Here is an 18,526-nt window from a genome sequence, read left to right as displayed (position 1 = left end):
ATGTTGAATTGGAAGAATTTTACTCTTATTGTGGAATAAAATGGTCCCTGTGGATAACCAGAAGAGGATAGCTGCCGAACAGTATCCATAAATCAACGACACCCTCTACGTTGAGGCGTGGTGAGTTCCGTCGGATAAGGTCTTCTTTTCATATACGGAATTCCGCTCACAAAGCATAACGAACTTCGTAGGTCCATTTCATCAACATGTATGGAGCTCCGCTGCCCATAAAGCACTAGCTTTAAACCATGTGTGACCGGGCTCTGTACTACAATGCTCTGGAGCTAAATTGGTATTTATTTCTATTCCTATTACATCGCCAAGTATACCCTGCGGGCAAACTTTGACCGTGTCATTCTTGCAACATGAAGATTTTGACTTCGATGTTTTGTCCTCCTCCTCCTTTTTCTTGCTTGGACAAGTTATGCTAGGGCATGTCTCAACTAGAAGAACCACCAATACGTACACAAGAATACTGAATCATCCAGAAGGTATCAGCTTAGCTCTACATCGGGCAACCATATAACTAGCTCGGTGCTACCTTTTTACTGATTAAATGAAATTAGGCCACAGTGTCTTTCCCCTGATCCTCCTTATTTGCCTCGTCACATTCAGGTTGTTTCTCTATTCCTTTCTCCTCCACTTCCTTTGTTTCCCCCTCCCCAGTTTGCTTCTTGCTAGGACATTCTGGATTCGGGCAGGTCTCGGGAGTAAAGGTGCCGCCCACGGTAGTCTTCATTTCCCCATTGATCACCAATGACGGAGAATGGAAGGTCGTTGAACTAGTTAGTCCTAAGTATGATGGGCAGTATACCCACTTTAAAGTTTCTGTCAGGCAGTACAGTATATTATCTCGCGGATACACATGGTATTGCTGGCGTAGGTGATGTTCTTTCACACAATATCTTCGTTGGTGGAAAGGAATTCTTTGTTCTAAAAGGTTGTTGTTGAGGGTTGAGTTGACACTGAGTGCTGGACTTTATAGTCACCCTTCTGTGAGATATCATGGGATCAGGATCATGACATGCACATTGGCTTGAATTCAATCAAAAGGCCTCGTGGCAAATGAATTGAAATTCGGTGAATCATTGTTTTAGGCCAGAACTAAAGTCTAGACTGAGTGAATAAACGTCATACAATATTACCCCAGCGAAGCCGACCTCCAGCCAACAGCTAGGGAAAGCCTTCAGCGTCGGAAGAAGAAGCGAGTAACAATAGCACAAAGATGAATGCGACCTTCTAGGATGAAGATCTCTATACTGTGACTCAGGTCTCACGGTATTCCGTAGCCAGGGTTTGACAGTGAGACGCATTGGCGCATACACAAAGCAAAGTCATCATATCTCCCTTGATAGACTAGCATTTTCGGGCATTATGTTCGCTATAACGAGAGAAGTCTTCTGGAAGCCAAGTGTTGCATATTGAGTTCCGTCATGGCCATAGTCACGATGTATTACAAATATCGTAAATATATCGCTATTCTCCAAGGCTACCGTGGTGCCAGTCTCTTTATTCCAGCTCTCTGATTTTCATGAATCCCTTTCTAACAAGCGCTACGTGCCCAGCCCGTACATTGCAATCAATTCTATTCGATAAATGCCATTGGAACTCCTGGTCGCTAGAAGAACGGAGGTTCTGGAGTATATGATTTGCCTGAAGCCAGCCAGGCATTGTACTGGGCCATACATATGGAGCAATGATCAAACGGGGAACTTCTGTCCTGATCAACTTCGGAGCAATCGCTTAAGTCACAATGTGTCTTGGTATCCCTGCGAGCCTTTTCACACCGACGAATGTCAAGGCCGACGCCTGTCGACGTGTGACACCGTCTGCAGCTGTAAGTGATGTTTGTAAGCCAGCACATGATGGGCCAGTAGCTTTTAGAAGAATTAAAAGATGTAATCTTAGTATAGTAGTGTGGAATCGCAATGGAGTGTAGTGTTGATGGTGATGTGGGACGGAGAGATCTTCTTGAGGCTAGGATGGCGGGTTTATATACTTGGGAAAGGGCAGTGATTCGCAAGGATAATGTGTTGATTTCAGATACGTTGGCCCTACAGTGTATCAAATCGTATAATATAAAGGTCATGGCTTTGTTACAGTGCATCAGGCACAACGTCTCACCCTCACAGCCTCTGGGATCTACCGGATGGTATGAATCCCAACACAGCTGAACGATGCAAGTAAGCTGTCAATTCCTGATTCGGGTACATTCCCGGATATCTCAAATATGATAGATAGGAGCTTCCAGGAGGTCAGAACCTACAGAATCACAACGATAGACCGGTGATATATGATCCTTCGGATCTTTGCTAGGGCAGCATGTTCAGAAACGGTAAGTTCTATGCGTGTACCTGCTCAGACTATCTACTGTCTTACTATTCATGGAGCTTATAAATATGGATGCCATGAGGTCAAGGTCAGAAATAAATCGTTGAATTCGAGGGTTGAGGTTGCAGTTGCAGACAACAGCCGTACATTTTGTTCGGCCCTGAAGCCTCCCGGCTTTCTACGCCGACCTCATGTAGGAAAGGACCTCGTCATGCAGAGGACAACGCATAGTGGATCCTTTAAACAAACAGTTTGGGAGAAGTTTCCATTAAGTTAGCTGTCACCAAGCTAAGTTAACGTCAAGACCACAAGAGATATGTCTGATCTCTACCGTCAGAGACAAAAGCTACTCCCCGAGGCTGACAGCCCAAACTACAATAGGGCCCATACTAGACTTGCTACTCTAGGTAAAAGGCGGACGAGGATAGTAGGGTCTTCCCGCCCGCACAGCTGCCTGCCACCGATCGTACTCCCTCTCACATAAAGAACATTCAGGCCACCTCAAAAGTCGATTCACGGTCCCGTCTTCGCAATCCTCCAGACTACAACGCCATTTGCCCTCTGCAGCAGCTCTCGCGCATCTCTGGGTGCTGTACTCGCTACGTATCACCTGGCCACACCGCAAACACCGGAAATAAGTGGTGACACAGACACACATATTAGCGCGTTGATATGCTTAGCGATTTTGTATTTATTTGAAGTGACGTTGATCGAGGCGGGAGTGTTGGAGAAAGAGAGAAAAGGCTCCAGGCTCTGATATTGACGAAGTAGATATACTTGGAGACCATCAGTGATTTGCAGCGAGATATTTGCATTGCTGAAGAATTTGTGTTCCACTGAATACAGCAAGCGCTACCTTACCTTATATATGTAACTCAAGTTTCACAATCACGCTGATGAAATCAAGATTGTATCGAAAGTGTAACATGACGGATTGGCTAACATAGAAGCGCGCTATATTGCATAATAGGATGATTGGCTAACTGGGCAATATTAACCCATGTTACACGATATCTTTTACAGAACAATTTAATTCAGATCAGTGAGTCAAAGTCTTCATTATTACTCATAAATTAATCAGAGATAATCTATGAGCCGGAAGTAGTCATATTAGTGTATTTATGGTAAATTTGAGGTTACTAGATCAAGGCAGATTCTTTTTCCAGGCTATCTGGGATGTCATTTCCTATAGTCCTCATACCCAGGGAAAGGCGGATCGGGTGTTGGAACGTCGTCACCGTTATCTACACGCCACTTCCAGAAAGAGAAAGCCTGAAGACATGTTTCACAGTCTTTAAATGACTCCAAAATTTCCTAGGGGCTTGTCCACTTCGCATCTGGGCAAACATGAATGCCTTTGTCCCTGACTTTGGGACATTGTATGACTTGGATATTAGATTTGAGTTGGCATTTGCAGCGTTCGCAGAGGTGGAGCATGTCTGTGACTTGACACATATCGGGGCTTATTTTTGAGATTGGAGGGATTCTTGAATTTGATGAGAATCAAGATCAGATAGTTGTAGCCTCCTAGGTGATTTAAGCGAAGGGGGATTATTCTTTGTTCCAAGTGAGAAGAGATCTTCCAAACAATGATGATAAGATTTATATATTCTCAGAAGGCAAGTGATTAGCAATTGGTAGCATCAATTGGCTATGCGCTGTGCTGGAGCGATCAATGTGCTAGGAGAATGATATGCGATGCCATTGAGGTGACTCTACTGAGTAGTGGTGAAGGTGGGCAATATGCAGTTCATGTTTTGGCTAGTCTGCTGCGAATTACTCATCATCAAGACTCCTTCCATCACCGCATCACCTCAAAGACAAGGGCACTCAATTATTTGCCGTGGTCCTGTACCATGCTAGCGGTATCAATGATGTAACAGTTCAGCTAACCTCACTAGGTCTATGTTGATTCATCCACTGGATCACAGTATTAATCCAAACGAAACATAATTGAGATACTTCAATTGAGAGCTTCCTAAATAAAAAGATCTATACCTTCTTATAAGCGTCAAGTTAGTAGCGTCGGAATGGAGGATATGGATCAGGAACGGGCCATCCCCATCTCAGATCTTCCTGCCATTAATTGAACTCTCTTGTGCATGCTGAGCAACTGGTCCAAGGTTTTGTTCTATAGACGGGCGCCATTGAGGCAGTATTGCTGCAACTATTGACGCCTTGCTGCAGGGCTGTCATACATCTTGTAATGTCAACGTCGGAACCGAGGTCTTTATCGCAGCGTTCACACTTGTAAAATATGGCTGTCCTGTGGCACATTATCAAGGTCTTTCTCTGAGGTGGATTTGAGGTCTGGAATATGCCACGCCTATAATTTTAGAAAAGTATAATGGTGTTCTGGGGTTGCTGAAGATTATAGCGGAAGTGCTGTAGAGGGTTGGATTTAATGCCAAAAACATAAAGAGCTTTTATATGTATCTCTTTGTCTTTATGTAATCATGGTAGGCTCACGTCTTCGCATCGCGAAACTAGATTTACAAGACGCTTCTACAATACCTGTGACATACAGAAGTATCAGAAAGGATTGTGACCCATTTTCACAGAGCAAATATCAAGCAGTGAATTGTGTACGATTTGGATTCTACCTCTTCAACTATAGGAATGGTGGATTAGGCTGATAATAATGTCCCTGGCGCTGAGCAGCCAAATACGCGTTGTACTCCGCCATACAGGATCTGCACTGGTGCCAAGGGGCTACTGAATTCGCGTCTCGGCGCTCGCAATTGCTCTTTGGGCAATCCTTTCCATGTGATATAGCCCGCGCACAACATTGGCGGCGCTCCTCTTCCAGTGTGATTCTACCACACCGGGAACACGTATAAGTATATTTAATAATAACACACATTCTTAAAAGATCTTCTCGCGCTGTTATCTTGTTATAGTGCGCTTTTGTAAACTTTGCTAGATTGTGTTGATGGAGTTTCTTTAAAGAAAAGAAAAACAGCCATCTTTCTTAGTTAGCCAGACTTTATACACCAAGAGAGACAGTGACTGACTCTCGTATCTCGCGCAGCTGTCTGATTCAGGTTTAAATATTGATCATCTCAAATGGTGGATTAGGTTCGTAATAGAACCCGGCTTGCTGGGCCGTGTACCATGCTTGGTATTCTCTAGAGCACGCGTCGCATTCCATCCAAAAGACCGGCCGTGAGACATTACTTGATGTGCAATTGCTTGGCGGGCAAAGGGGCTGACTGGGGTCAGGGTTTTGCGCACATCTTGCATAATCCTGCTTCGATCTGGTGACACAACGACAGCGGCAGCAACGGAACGTGACGTGGACGATATGGCACATTGTGTTGTCTAGCTTTTGGTATTTGCTGTTAAGTGTGGTGTTTGATTTGAGATATTTAGTGTTGTATACTGAGGAAATTGATGTGAGAGGAAAGATTCTTCTGGATGCCAGTACTATAGCTTTATATACTTATAGAAATATGGTGAATAACAAACAGCTACTAGTGAATGTGCGTGGAAAGTACTGTCTCCAAATCCTATGATGATTGAATGAGTTTGTGCTCGTATGTACGGAAATATCACTCGATGTATACTGTTTGACAGATTCTGAGTCTAGCATAAGCCACTGCATCAGTGAAGTCCTTTGCGCTACAGTGATCATATGCACCTTTTTCTAACAAATGGCCTGAGGTTACTACTAAGGTCTAGACCAGTATCGACACTGCACCAGATCACTACCAAACCTGGTACCATACAAACCCGCCATTTTCTTGCTCCGCTGTGTAGTACGCTGCAACACAAGTTTCACAATACCACCAATTCAGCACCCTGTCTTCTGAACTATGAGTGGAATAACGACTGGCACATCTGTGGCGTCGCGATCTTGCTCTGGCGGGTCTGCATCGCCTGATATCTCGCTCGGTATCTAATACGCCACTGCATTTAGCGCAGATGTATGTTATGGCTATCATGTGGCACATTACTTATGTTATTTCTTTCTTCGGGTTAGATATAATTAGAATCAAAGAAGTTCTCTTGTGAAGATGTGATAAGATTACGGTTTATATACCTATGAAGCTTCAGTGATTGATCTCCTAGTGGAACGACCTTGGTATCTACGAAGGCCGACGACTAATTTTGATTGGTAGCGACATTGAATCACAGGTATATAAGTGATTCAGTGTGCAACTGGCTGTGACAAAGAATCTCCGCTAGTCGGGAAACTCCGTACACTGCCAACCAGGAGACCGCCACGTTGTTTGTCTGACCAGGCGGTTGAACTTCATGGGTTGGTTATCGCACTGGGCGAGTAGGCGATATTTCCAATCCCCACCTTTCCCTGTATTTACATTATATACTCTACCGTACTTCATTGATTCTTCGTTGACTCCCTTTCGGCTTTTCCTTTCCATTGTCCCAAGTACATAAGCCTCCTGTAAGTCTAGCGCTCATTTACAACACGTACACTCCAGTAACTTCGACATCCTTCACTGAGAGCGGTCGAAGGCTACGACACCAACCTCCATTTCAAATCACAAAATGACATATCAAATCCTGTTTCCGCAAAATGAGGACGCGTAGCCATCATCTGAGATAAGGCTCTCGGAATCCCGAACAAGCGTCTGACGAATGACTGACCCTTGGCGCTCGACCAACAAACCAATCACGGGCCTTTAAAATTGGCGCTCGGGCCTGCACAAGTGGCTTTATATCTAAGTTTAAGCATAATCTTGACGATCCGGGATCCCGATATCGCCGTCTCATGCTTTGATATAAGGTTGAATGGCACAGCCCTTCAGGGAGACGCGGTTTTCTTGCTTGCATTGCCACATTGTTGTAGTCAACGGTATTTCCGTTGCCGATTTTTATCAACTACCGAACATAAAAGAGTCGTGTTATTCCAGTCTGAGAACTAAATCTTCATAATAAGCCAGCACTAGGTATATCCTATACCACAAGTTTCGAACCTCGACTTCCAATCATTCGTTAGCTTCACCTTACATCACCTATTTCGACCGCCCGACGAACAAAATGAGCACTGAGCAAAGAGAACGATGTGAGAAAATCTCTCCCGACTGTCCCCTCGAGGACACCATCTACGGCTATGTCCCCAACATGGGCGGCAACGCATTTTTCGGCGTCGTCTTTGGTATCTGTACCCTCGTCCAAGTCTACTTCCTCATCCGCTACTGGCGTCTCTGGAAAGGCTTCACCATCCTCGTCCTCATTGGCAGTCTGCTTGAATGCTGCGGTTACGCCGGCCGAATTCTCATGTCCAAGAACCCATGGGACGGTGCAGCTACATCAATCCAGTTTGTCCTTCTCATGGTCGGCCCCTCGTTTCTCGCTGCAGCACTCTACATGACGCTTCGAGCCTTGGTGCAGTACTTTGGAGAGCAGTATACCAAACTTCCAGCGAGGCTTTGGACATGGCCGTTCGTTACTGCTGATATGCTGGGGTTCTTCTCCCAGTGTGTTGGTGGTGTTATGGCGTCGATGACGGAGAAGTATCCGTCTCTTGGAACTGTTGGTAGGGTAATCATGGTGTTTGGCGTGACATTTCAGGCTGTCGTCATGGCCATTGCTGGCATTCTTGCTGCTGACTTTGCTTTCCGTATGCGTCGAGAACGTGGAAGTGTCTTTCGACATCTGGACAAAGACCTCAACATATTTCTGATCTCTCTGACAATTGTATTCTTCCTCGTTCTCACTCGTTGTATCTACCGGTAAGCAGCGTCATCCCATACGCATATCGGCACACCACCCTTGCTTAACACCTTTAGTATTCCCGAGTTGGCTGGCGGCGTTGGTGGACACATGATGCGACAAGAGGTTGAGTTCATGATTCTCGATGGCTGGTAAGTTCACTTCGCCGCTTTGAGCCACTTTATCTCTTTTCTGACATTCGGGCCTTGTCAGCATGATCGCCATTTCCGTCATTCTGCTCTCCGTCATCCATCCCGGTATCTACGCCACCGCTATCCATGGCCGTGCCGACCATCGATCCAAGTCAGTCAGACTGATGGATCTTGAATCAAGCGCATCTCGAGATGGTTCTGGTAGAATACCTGCAGGTAGATCACAGAGAGGACATCCCAGCAGATCACACAGATCGTCTTCAAACAGATCACGTAGATCACCGTCAGGCCGATACGAACCTCGACGAGAGCGTCGACGTGAGCCTTCAGACTACTGAGCTCGTGGAGATGTCGCGGCGAACTCACGCCATGGTAATAAGAGGATATCGCAACAAAGAGTGAGGTATATACAAGACTGTTAGTAGTGGTTGCAATTTGTTGTTCTGGAGGCTTCTCGATGTCTACTGTTCTATTTGCGAATGGCCTTGTCTCTTTGTATTGTAATTTATGATTGCCCTAGAGATAGAAGTGTATATCATGATGTCTTTAGACTGCCACTGCTCTATTTACGCATCGTGTTACCCTTTGCTATCCTAACACTCGCGGCCCAGAGCTTGCTATAAGATAAGCAAAGGTTCTACCCCTACCAACCACTAACCCAAGACGCTTGTCCAACTGGGGTTTGCTGTCCCTGTTCCATCAAAGTATACGAGGTAGTAGAAGACTGTAGTGATAAGGTTGAAAACTGTTAGCGTAATGCTCGTACTGGCTGTCGTGTTCAATGCAAGGCCCCGCACAACCAATCGATCCGGAAAGACGCCTATCCTTCCCAGCCATGCTCCAGGGTGACCCACAAACAGGTGGTCTTCCTGCTCTTCGGCGGCGTCTTCACCCGAGGTGGATTGCGCTTCCGATGTCTCGTTCTGTTCATCTTCCGAGCTACCACGAGACAGCAAAAGCGCCAGAAGAGTTCCGATGGATTCTAGTAGCTTGGTGATGGCTATGCTGACAATGGCGGTACAGATAATTAAGCCCGAACTATAATTGAATATGTCCACCCACCCCGGTGGCGGCTGGATTGTTGCTTGCGATGGATTCCTCGTAGAAGGCTGTCTTGCAAGCCCAAGGACCACCATGACCAAGTAGAAACCTCGCATCGGTACTATATACAATGATCTCGAGAGGTCTAGACGTCGTCGCGCTACTAGATACGCAATCCATATGACGACCTGCAATACCATGGAGAAGCTAACGACCATCGCGGCCCAGTCGCAAGCATTCTCTAGGTCAGTGGAAAGTTTGAAAGAGGCTTGTCGACTGATATTAAACCATATCCAATACTCAAATGGCGCTTGGAGAAATGACGACAAGAGGACATCAGTTGAAGTTGAATCATCCTCGTCGTGGAGGTTCCCTTCTGGTTCCCATCCACAAATGGACACCAGGAGTTTGGTAACATTGGCAAAGAAGAAGATAAAAGCACATATCTGCGTCGCAGGCACGCCCTGGAGACTAAAGACTTTAATAGTCTGCGGTAGGACGGTAAATATGGTCAAGGCCAATCTGATGACCAGGCCAGTCGCTTTTGGTGAGTTGCGACGAATTTGTTGAGTGGAATTCTCTGACGACAAAAATCTCGAAATACCTCGGGCCAGCACAAACAAGTCAAAGATTGAATCGATGAGACAGACGGCTGGGATAGAGCGAACAATATCGACATTGCCTCCGAAGAGGTCATTGTCTCTTCTTCGATTGCCTGATGGTTGAGCTGCTGCTGCTGATGCTAGAGAGGCAAGGATCCAGAATGCTGTTGGGCCGGTGACCTCTGCTGGCGATTGCGAGTCGTTGGACATGTTTGCATGGATTCGGCAAAGAGATGCGTTTAGAAGCCGGTTTTAGTGTAAGATGACGCCTCAAAGACATTGATAAGGATAAGCGAGGATGATTGGGGCGGTGTTTAGTTGTCAGCCTTGAATCTGCCTGGTTGTGGTGGAGTCGTAGCGTTAGTGTTGTACGCAAACAAGGGGGAAAGCTACAAGCCAATGCCATACATCAGGCTGATGTTGGTGTACCCGCCACCAATAAGAAGTATAGATTGCGATAGGACCAGTACTGCTTTAGCAAGTTTAGCAAACCCCGCCAAAACTCCAGACTTGGGTACCCTAAAGCACTCGATCTGCCAGTGATGATGTTAGAACAAGGCAAAGCTACTGACATAAAACCGGTTAGATATTGTTAATATACAGTGAATCTATGACAGAATCTACAAACAGAAATTGTAATATTTGTTCTAAATACAAGTAGCACCCAGGGAATAAACTTCATTCACCTTGGAATTAACTTTGGCGATCAAGTTAAGATTATCGCTACCACGTCCCCAGCCATCAAGGGCAGAGGCTTTACTGTCAAACCGACACTGAGCGAACTTAGTACATACCTCAAATGAGCAACTGTACAAATGATTTCAATGTAACCTGCCAGTTGCGATCATTCACCGGTACTAATGAGAAACGCGCAGACCCGTGCCTTTTAATCTTAAGCTCATGAGAAGGTCACCTGTGTCGCCAGTAACTGGACAGTCTCTACGCGCTGAAACAAACGCTCTAGCAAATCAAGTGACCATTCAGATTATCCTGAATGGAATTGGAAGGTCATGACTGGAGTCCTAGTCCGGTTTGGGTGCATCATCCCCGGACCTCGGGCCAATCACTCTAACCAGCACGGGCTAGTTTCCCTTCTCGGGAAATATCCCTCCCAGCAGGGTTGTAGGGCATGAAATTTGCGAGCGACTGATGTAACGCTCTGATAGGTCACGCTTCTTGATCATAGGGAGAGGATGCGAAAATTCCTGTCATTGAGAGTTGAGTGGTGACTATACTTTGGATCACGTCTGGGAGATGGAGAATCATTGTGTTGAGATACTTGAGCACGAGAAATGGTGTTCCAGAGGAAACACTTCTCTTTCTGAGTTGTTCCTTGGCGTGAGGTTTTCACTTTTTATAAGTGACACGATCACTAGATCGACGCGCTAGTAGCATGACATGCGGGAGGCTGTCAATGCAGGTCCGTCGGCATTGAGCCATGAGATCTCGGGCCCTTGCATCTGTTAGCATGATGGATATGACCCATGGCACTGGAATAATAAGATAGGGAATATAGCGACTACGTACCAAGTGCCATGCTCCCCCCTATCCTATAAGAGTACAGTTTCAGCGCCACCATTGTTATTTTAAGCAATCTACTGAATAGTTTCATTCGAATATCACTGAACAGTATTTCTTACTACCTTCAAGATGTTTTTCAAGCAACCCCTTACAGCACTCTTATTCCTTTCCGCCACGGCTGTGGCTTGGGATGCACCAGGCTACAGTGGTTTTACTCGTGTCTGGCAGGATCCTTTCTCTGGCGCTGCCGGCACTCTGCCTGACACTAGCCGATGGAACATTATAACGGGATACCTCAACGTCAATGCAGAACTCGAAGTCTACACATCATCCAGCCGCAACGTCCAACGAAGCGGCGGCGATACACTCCAGCTTGTCCCATGGCGCGATGCTTCCGCTCTCAAGGGCTGGACTTCGGGACGTGTCGAGAGCAAATATGTCTTCACCCCCCAGGCAGGCAAGATCACAAGAGCAGAGGCCAACCTGCGATTCGGCTCGTGCTCTACCAACAATAAACAAGGAATCTGGCCTGCTTTCTGGATGCTTGGAAACATTCTCCGTAACGGCGGTAGCTGGCCATCTTGTGGTGAGCTTGATATCATGGAGACAGTTAACGGCCAGTTGACCGGATACGGAACTGCGCACTGCGATGTTTACCCTGGCGGCATCTGCAACGAAGGTACCGGCATTGGTGGCACGATTGGTCTCCCGAACCAAGACTGGCATACCTGGAGAATTGAGTTCAACCGCGCCAAGAGCAGCTGGCGAGATGAGACTATCACCTGGTTCCTTGACGGACAGCAGTTCCATCAGATCTCGGGTGCAAGGATTAACAATGAGGGAGTCTGGAATACCCTGTGCCATAGTCCCATGTATTTCATTCTCAACGTCGCTGTCGGTGGCACTTGGGTAAGTCATCAACGATACCAAAATATCTCTCAAGCATAAACTGACAGTACAATAGCCTGGGTACCCCAACGGTAACACGTGCGACGGCTATGGTAGCATGATGGAAGTCGGCTATGTTGCCCATTACTCTAACTAAGCCTGACTTGATAACTATCTCCGTCACGCTTGCTTACTTCATTAAACACTGTCGTTTCTAGTTTTATATCCCTTGATGGATCGAAATATCCCTTACATATTGTTATTTGTTTTGTGTTATCCGAGCTCTTTCACATGATTGTATACTTACACATTCGTTTCTTGCTGTATTATTATTAGACTTAGCATAGAATATATATCGCATACCCATACAAACTGAAACCCTCTTCACGACTGTGCTTTTTTCCTTGACTTGCGTATGCGAAATCTAGGTGAAGCTGAGTTTTGATAATCTGCCCTTATGATATGGCGCAAGGTTGGGTACGGAGAAAAAAGCTCACTAGCCCTGGCGTGGATTCTTTCCGCTGACAAGAAGATCTTGCCTAGAAAGGAAGGATCAAATCTCAGTGAGTAAGCCAATTATCTGGGGAGCGACAAAATTTATTAGTCCACGATCCAGTATTCTTAGCACTGACGGGCAAACTTTGTCAAGAAATCGGGTGGATGTCGTGCGATTCGATGCCAAGGCGCATGGCTTTGTGAAATAGCTTAGAAATGTATTTATACTGATATTTCCTAATTTGGAAGGATCATATTACCAGAACTAGCCCCGGGATATTTCTCAGCATCTTCTAGTAAACAGACAAATGAAGTATAAAGACGCAGCCGATGTCAAAGACAGAATGACTTCAAACCATCAAACTACGATACATTCTACTACATCTTGCTTCATCCACAGTTACATCATCAAGTCATTCATCTTCACTTAAGCCAAGCTAACATGTCCTCCTCAAAGTCTTCAAAGATCAATATTGTCCTAGGAGTGGCGAATGTAAGCTAAACTCCCCTCGTTCATTGCCCTGAAATGTCACATCTGATCACTCATCGACAGGTCGGCGACGGCAATGCTGACCCCGTGGTCCGCTTCCATGAGCCAAGCGAGGTCATCGCCTTTCTCGATGCCTTCACCAAAAGAGGGTATAACCAGCTTGACACGGCACGCATCTATTCACCTCATGCACCAGGCACAAGCGAGCCAAAGATTGGAGACGTCCCTGAGAAGAACTTCATCGTTGACACAAAGGTTAACTCTTTCCACGACGGGGCTCACTCCAAGGAGAACATTCTCAAAGACATTAATAATTCCCTGAGTGCCCTGAGAATCGCGCAGATCAATATCGAATATTTGCATCAGCCCGACCGGGCGACTGACCTCAAAGAAGCCTGTGAAGCCATGGACCAGGCTCATAAAGAAGGAAAGATCAAGTACTGGGGTATCAGCAAACATACCGCTCAAGAGGTCGAGACTATTGTCAAGATTTGTGAAAAAAACCAGTTCATCAAGCCCAGCGTATATCAAGGAGAATATAATCCGATTGTTAGGTCTACCGAAAAGGAACTCTTTCCGATTTTGCGACGACATAATATCGCCTTCTATGCTTATAGTCCAGCTGGAGCTGGATTCTTTGCTGGCAACCATAAGAACGTCCGACCTGGCGGCCGCTTTGATCAATCCGTACGTATTCAGACAGCCATTTTTGCACGTACTGACGTGTGTACAAGATTTTCATCGGAAGCCTATACGCTGAACGCTATCTCAAGCCCTCCATCTCGGAGGCCACGGAGAAAGCGTTGGCTGCAGCTTCAAGCCACGGAATTAGCGGCCATGCTGCGGCTCTTAGGTGGACAGCGCACCACGGATCTCTGAGCAAAGAATATGGCGATTCTATCATCGTTGGTGCATCGAGCGTGGAGCAGCTGAACTCTAATATTAATGCGATTGAGGCTGGGCCGTTGCCTGATGACGTAGCAGACGCTCTTGGAGCGGTGTATGCGGAGATTGAGGATATTCTGCCATACCATGTGTGAGGGAATGCCACTTAAGCTCCGAACTGTTGAGATGGGGATTTTGTGATTAGTTATCCAATTTTTCGCTAGTCCATATCAAGAAGGATCAATATTCAGCGACATCATTCGTGCTGACAAATGCCGAATTCATGCCCACTATACAGAGTACAAGCTCCTCGAATGCAGAGACTTATTGCACTCTGAACTTGATGGTATATTTGCTAGTAAGCATACACTCATAAGAAAATCTACTGAATTTGTGACCATGAAGTTCATTCAGGTGCTGCCTAATGCAGGACCCGAGGCGCTCCGAGAGTCAAAACGCGAGGCTCGTTCATATTCTGCCCAGGTGGCCCACGCCAGAGTACGGAAGCTTCGTGGACCTAGAAAAGCGACAGGGATTGCTGAGGAAAATGATCCCAGAAAGGAAAAGAAGCAGACCATGAAAGTACTGAGCGCAAAAGGCCAGCCTTTAAACCAGACCTTGCTTCCATACAACCAAACGACTCTATCTACAGCAGAGCTTTACATTCACCAGCCGATACTATCACCATACATCAACTTCCTTTCAACTCTCTCAACAGATGAATGTTTCATGTTCGACCATTGTAAGTAATGGGCTCAATAGTTTAGGTTCTCCGAGTCACAGTCTCCTCGTGTTTCACCACTGGCAAGCTAATTGTTGACACAGATATCAAGATTGTGATGCCGTATCTGAGCGCTCGCTGCCCAATAGCAAGATCCATACGCCAGTACCAGGAATACTTGAGAAAGAATTGGATCATCATATCATCGCACGATACGGAATTCGTCAGAGGGTTTCTCTTAGCTGCTTCCCGCCATTTATCCTTGGTGGAGTCCAATATCGAATTCGAAGAAATAGCTATTCGGTATAAATTGGAGCACCTGGCAAAACTTCGAAAAGATGTTGCGATGCAGCCAATATCAATAAATCCTCGATCTGTCTCGAGTGCTTTAGTTTTATCCTTTGATGAAGTAAGCTTCCCTTTCAAACCTCTGGATGATATAGTAAGAAGGAAGATATTCACATCCAGGTTTAGATGCTTCTCGGCAACATTCCAATGGCATTAAGACATATCCACGGGGCAGCCAGTATAGTCCAGGCAGCTGGTGGACCCCAGTCACTTGGCCTGAGCCAGTTTATATCATATACGTTGTTCACTTGTGTCCAGGAAGACCGAATCGGAGATTGGGCTTGGGTGTTGAAATACGATAAAGATTTCATGAAGCCCAAGAAAGGTTGAAATTAAGGAGACTGGACCAAATGAGAAGCTGTTTACACGTTCTCGAAGAGTCCCAAAGAGGAGTATCCAAGGTATTCCTATCAGGAATCTAATTGGTTCTCAAAAGGAGCTGCGGACTGCACAGCCCAAGGACCTCAAGAAGATCAGGCTGCAAAAGCGGGGTAGACATCAGCATCATTCAGACAGACATTTCAAATGCTATAATCCTTAATATACTCATTTTTTAAGCAAAAGGACTTTCGAAATGTCCCGTTGGCATAAAGAAACCTGTTCTAAGCCAAGAGTTGTTATTGCTGGCAACACCCCACGCTGTGAGGCATGTGATAGTGTACCCGACATACAGAGGTATATTGCTCAGCAAAACGCCATTCCTGCCTTTACCCAACCTCCACCTGACCCTCCTTTGGGACAGTTAAACCTCCGTTGGCCGAGTTCGGTTAAATACAAGCAGCAAACTACGAGCATCGTACAGCTTGGCGGGGACCCATTATCAAACAAGCCCAAGATAGATGCCTTCGAACCGGGAGATAACAAGAAGGTCACCCAGTCCCCCATCTATTCCTCCAGATTGGGCCAAGAAGAGTTTAGACTACTCTTTTTAAGTCCCTCTACTGATCCTGACACCCCTATACACGCCGAACTAGTGGTACATCAGGATGGCCGATCTCCGCAGTACGAGTCAACATCCTACACGTGGGCTGGTGAGGATGACGATAGCTCCAAGTGCAGACCATTGTACATCGGACGCTATTGGGATATTGTTCTACAGACCCGGAACTGCTGGTCAATGCTGCAATCATTACGGCTCCCAATAGGAACGCGTGCTGTTTGGGTTGACGCTATCTGCATTAATCAGAATGACATTAAGGAAAGGGATTCACAAGTCATGAAAATGTCACAAAGGTATAAGAACTGTTATCGGGTCGTAGTTTACCTCGGCCCAGACATGGCAACATCCATTCAAGGAAGTTATCCAGCTCAGAAGGAATTGACCCTGAGCAATTCTGAACAATCCATGGGAATATCGCGGGACTCTTTCCGCAAGCTCCTTTGCAGGCGGTACTTCAGCCGCATTTGGGTTGTTCAAGAGCTCGTTTTGGCCAGAAGAGTGGCATTTCAGATCGGAGATTCGGAATATTGGATGGATTCCAATACGATGAGATCCCTGGAAGCCCATACCAACTGGGATTGGAACTCAACTACCGCCCCATGGCTGCAGAATGTTGGCCTAGAGAGATTGCAAGAGACAAATATCCTTCATATCCTTCGAGCAACACACATGTGCCAGTGCGCTGATCCCCGCGATAGAGTCTTTGGTATCCTTTCCCTGCTTAGCAATAACTCTTCCGACTCGATACTGCGTGCAGACTATTCCCTATCATTTAGGGAGATGGTGATCGGGCTCTTTTCGCATACACTTCTCGAGCTGAGGGACTTGGGTGTTTTGCGTTTTGCCGCTGGTTTGCGCAATTATTTTAAATTCCCCTCGTGGATGCCCAACCTTGAACTTTTCGCTTCTGATGTTTCTACCCGAGATGTATTGGATGAATTAGCAGTCCTTCTCAAGGACCGAGAGATGAAGCCTGAAAATGAACTGCAATTGGCAAGCTGCCATGGTATTGTTGGTGACGGTGAAGTGGATCACAGAGGGACGCCGTGGTATCTTGACACTACTGTTGACTCATCGACGGGTACATTATCCATCAACCTCATACATTTGTTGGAGTTTCAAAACTGTGCTCGAAAGATGGGAGATGTTGAAATTATGAAGGGTTGGCATCTATTCACTATTCCAGGTCGCCACTCGAATTTGGTGTTGTCCTCAAATCTACCGCTCGATGAGTTGATTGTCCCCACCCGAGATCATCTTTTCTGCTTGAATGACGGCAACGGTTCCCCTATTTTCCTACTAATGTCCCTTGAGATTGACCACAACACTTATAAGGTCATGGGGATTTGCCGACATGTGGCGTTCCAAGACCAAAAATTGGATCTCCGCGAAAATATACAACAATGGAACGCTTCCGAGACCCGTTATACGTCTGGGGATAATGGGAATCTTCATTTCTCAGAAGGCAAGTCGGAGGACCAGAACTTACATCTGAGGAGCCTACAGTATACTCTACATAATCAACTTGAGGCTATCAGTACCGACGATACATCAACCAATATATGGACAGATAACCCGTCGAGACTCAGCTCATTAAAAGCAAGGCTAGGGTTTGGCCGCGGCTCAAATTACACGTTCAAGCCCATTCTGATGAATTTAATAAATGAGCATGTTGAATGCGGGCTTTTGGCTTGTTTGAGTCTTGGTATTCCTACATCGTTCAGGCCCCAGGTCGAGGTTGGTAAATACATTGTGGTAACTGTCACAAAGAATCTTTTTGAAAAGCTCGATCTAATATGGTGGAAAAGTATTGCTAATAACTGGCGATTTGTTGGGCAGGCTTGTTTTGAATCAAGTCCAGACAAGGATTGCAGTTGTTGGAAAGCGTTTGACAATACAGGTCTAGTTCGACATAAAGAACAACTTCAGAATATGAAACGCAACTCTGCCCTAGTGGATCTGCTGTCTAAAATTTCATCCCGAGAAGAAGTCAGAAGAGGAAGTAGTAGTGTTTCAGATCACTGCATGCTTTGGCAGGACTATACGGACCCCCCTCTCATGTGGCCACATGCAGCCTTGCTGGGAGGCTTGGCGGTGCAGATACGAATTCCAAGGGAGGCTATGGAATGCCGGATAAAGCAGACGATGGCTTGGAAGACACTACACAGACTGAATCGTGTATCTCCTATCTCTAACCCAGATGATCTGGATGCAGTGTTGGGTAATCCAAACCCAAATCCCGATTTCCGTTCAATTGCCGTTCCTGGATGGCCCACTGAGTTAGTGGACGATTTCAACATTGATGGCAGTGTACAACGAGTTTGTATTCAATAGATAACCACTAAAGTCCCATTACGCTGGGTTTCATGTTATAGCTGGTTGTCGTGTATATAAGTCAGAAACTAGAACATGGGCGTTTTGCATTAACAGGCG

General features: G+C 46.0%; 5 protein-coding genes across 5 annotated transcripts; 4 read left to right on the top strand and 1 right to left on the bottom strand.

Moving 5' to 3' along the window:
- Positions 1-7,335: 7,335 nt before the first annotated feature.
- Positions 7,336-8,500, top strand: FPRO_06621 (uncharacterized protein; the record flags this gene model as incomplete). The annotated part of the gene is made up of 3 exons (XM_031228445.1): positions 7,336-8,030; positions 8,088-8,162; positions 8,224-8,500. 3 exons carry the CDS (start codon positions 7,336-7,338, stop codon positions 8,498-8,500), a joined length of 1,047 nt encoding a protein of 348 aa, XP_031078781.1.
- Positions 8,501-8,815: 315 nt separating this feature from the next.
- FPRO_06622 (uncharacterized protein) lies at positions 8,816-10,015 on the bottom strand (the record flags this gene model as incomplete). The annotated part of the gene is made up of 1 exon (XM_031228444.1): positions 8,816-10,015. One exon carries the CDS (start codon positions 10,013-10,015, stop codon positions 8,816-8,818), a length of 1,200 nt encoding a protein of 399 aa, XP_031078780.1.
- A 1,440-nt stretch (positions 10,016-11,455) lies between these two features.
- FPRO_06623 (uncharacterized protein) lies at positions 11,456-12,371 on the top strand (the record flags this gene model as incomplete). Its single annotated transcript, XM_031228443.1, has 2 exons — positions 11,456-12,235; positions 12,291-12,371. The coding sequence occupies 2 exons, from the start codon at positions 11,456-11,458 to the stop codon at positions 12,369-12,371; spliced, it is 861 nt and encodes a 286-aa protein (XP_031078779.1).
- A 780-nt stretch (positions 12,372-13,151) lies between these two features.
- Positions 13,152-14,239, top strand: FPRO_06624 (uncharacterized protein; the record flags this gene model as incomplete). Its single annotated transcript, XM_031228442.1, has 3 exons — positions 13,152-13,202; positions 13,263-13,886; positions 13,934-14,239. The coding sequence occupies 3 exons, from the start codon at positions 13,152-13,154 to the stop codon at positions 14,237-14,239; spliced, it is 981 nt and encodes a 326-aa protein (XP_031078778.1).
- A 1,488-nt stretch (positions 14,240-15,727) lies between these two features.
- Positions 15,728-18,427, top strand: FPRO_06625 (uncharacterized protein; the record flags this gene model as incomplete). Its single annotated transcript, XM_031228441.1, has 1 exon — positions 15,728-18,427. The coding sequence occupies one exon, from the start codon at positions 15,728-15,730 to the stop codon at positions 18,425-18,427; it is 2,700 nt and encodes an 899-aa protein (XP_031078777.1).
- Between the last annotated feature and the right edge of the window lie 99 nt (positions 18,428-18,526).

Source organism: Fusarium proliferatum, assembly GCF_900067095.1.
Source record: "Fusarium proliferatum ET1 genome assembly, contig: FPRO_scaffold003, whole genome shotgun sequence".
Taxonomy (NCBI): Eukaryota; Fungi; Ascomycota; class Sordariomycetes; order Hypocreales; family Nectriaceae; genus Fusarium; species Fusarium proliferatum.
This window is presented reverse-complemented; position numbering and strand designations above follow the sequence as displayed.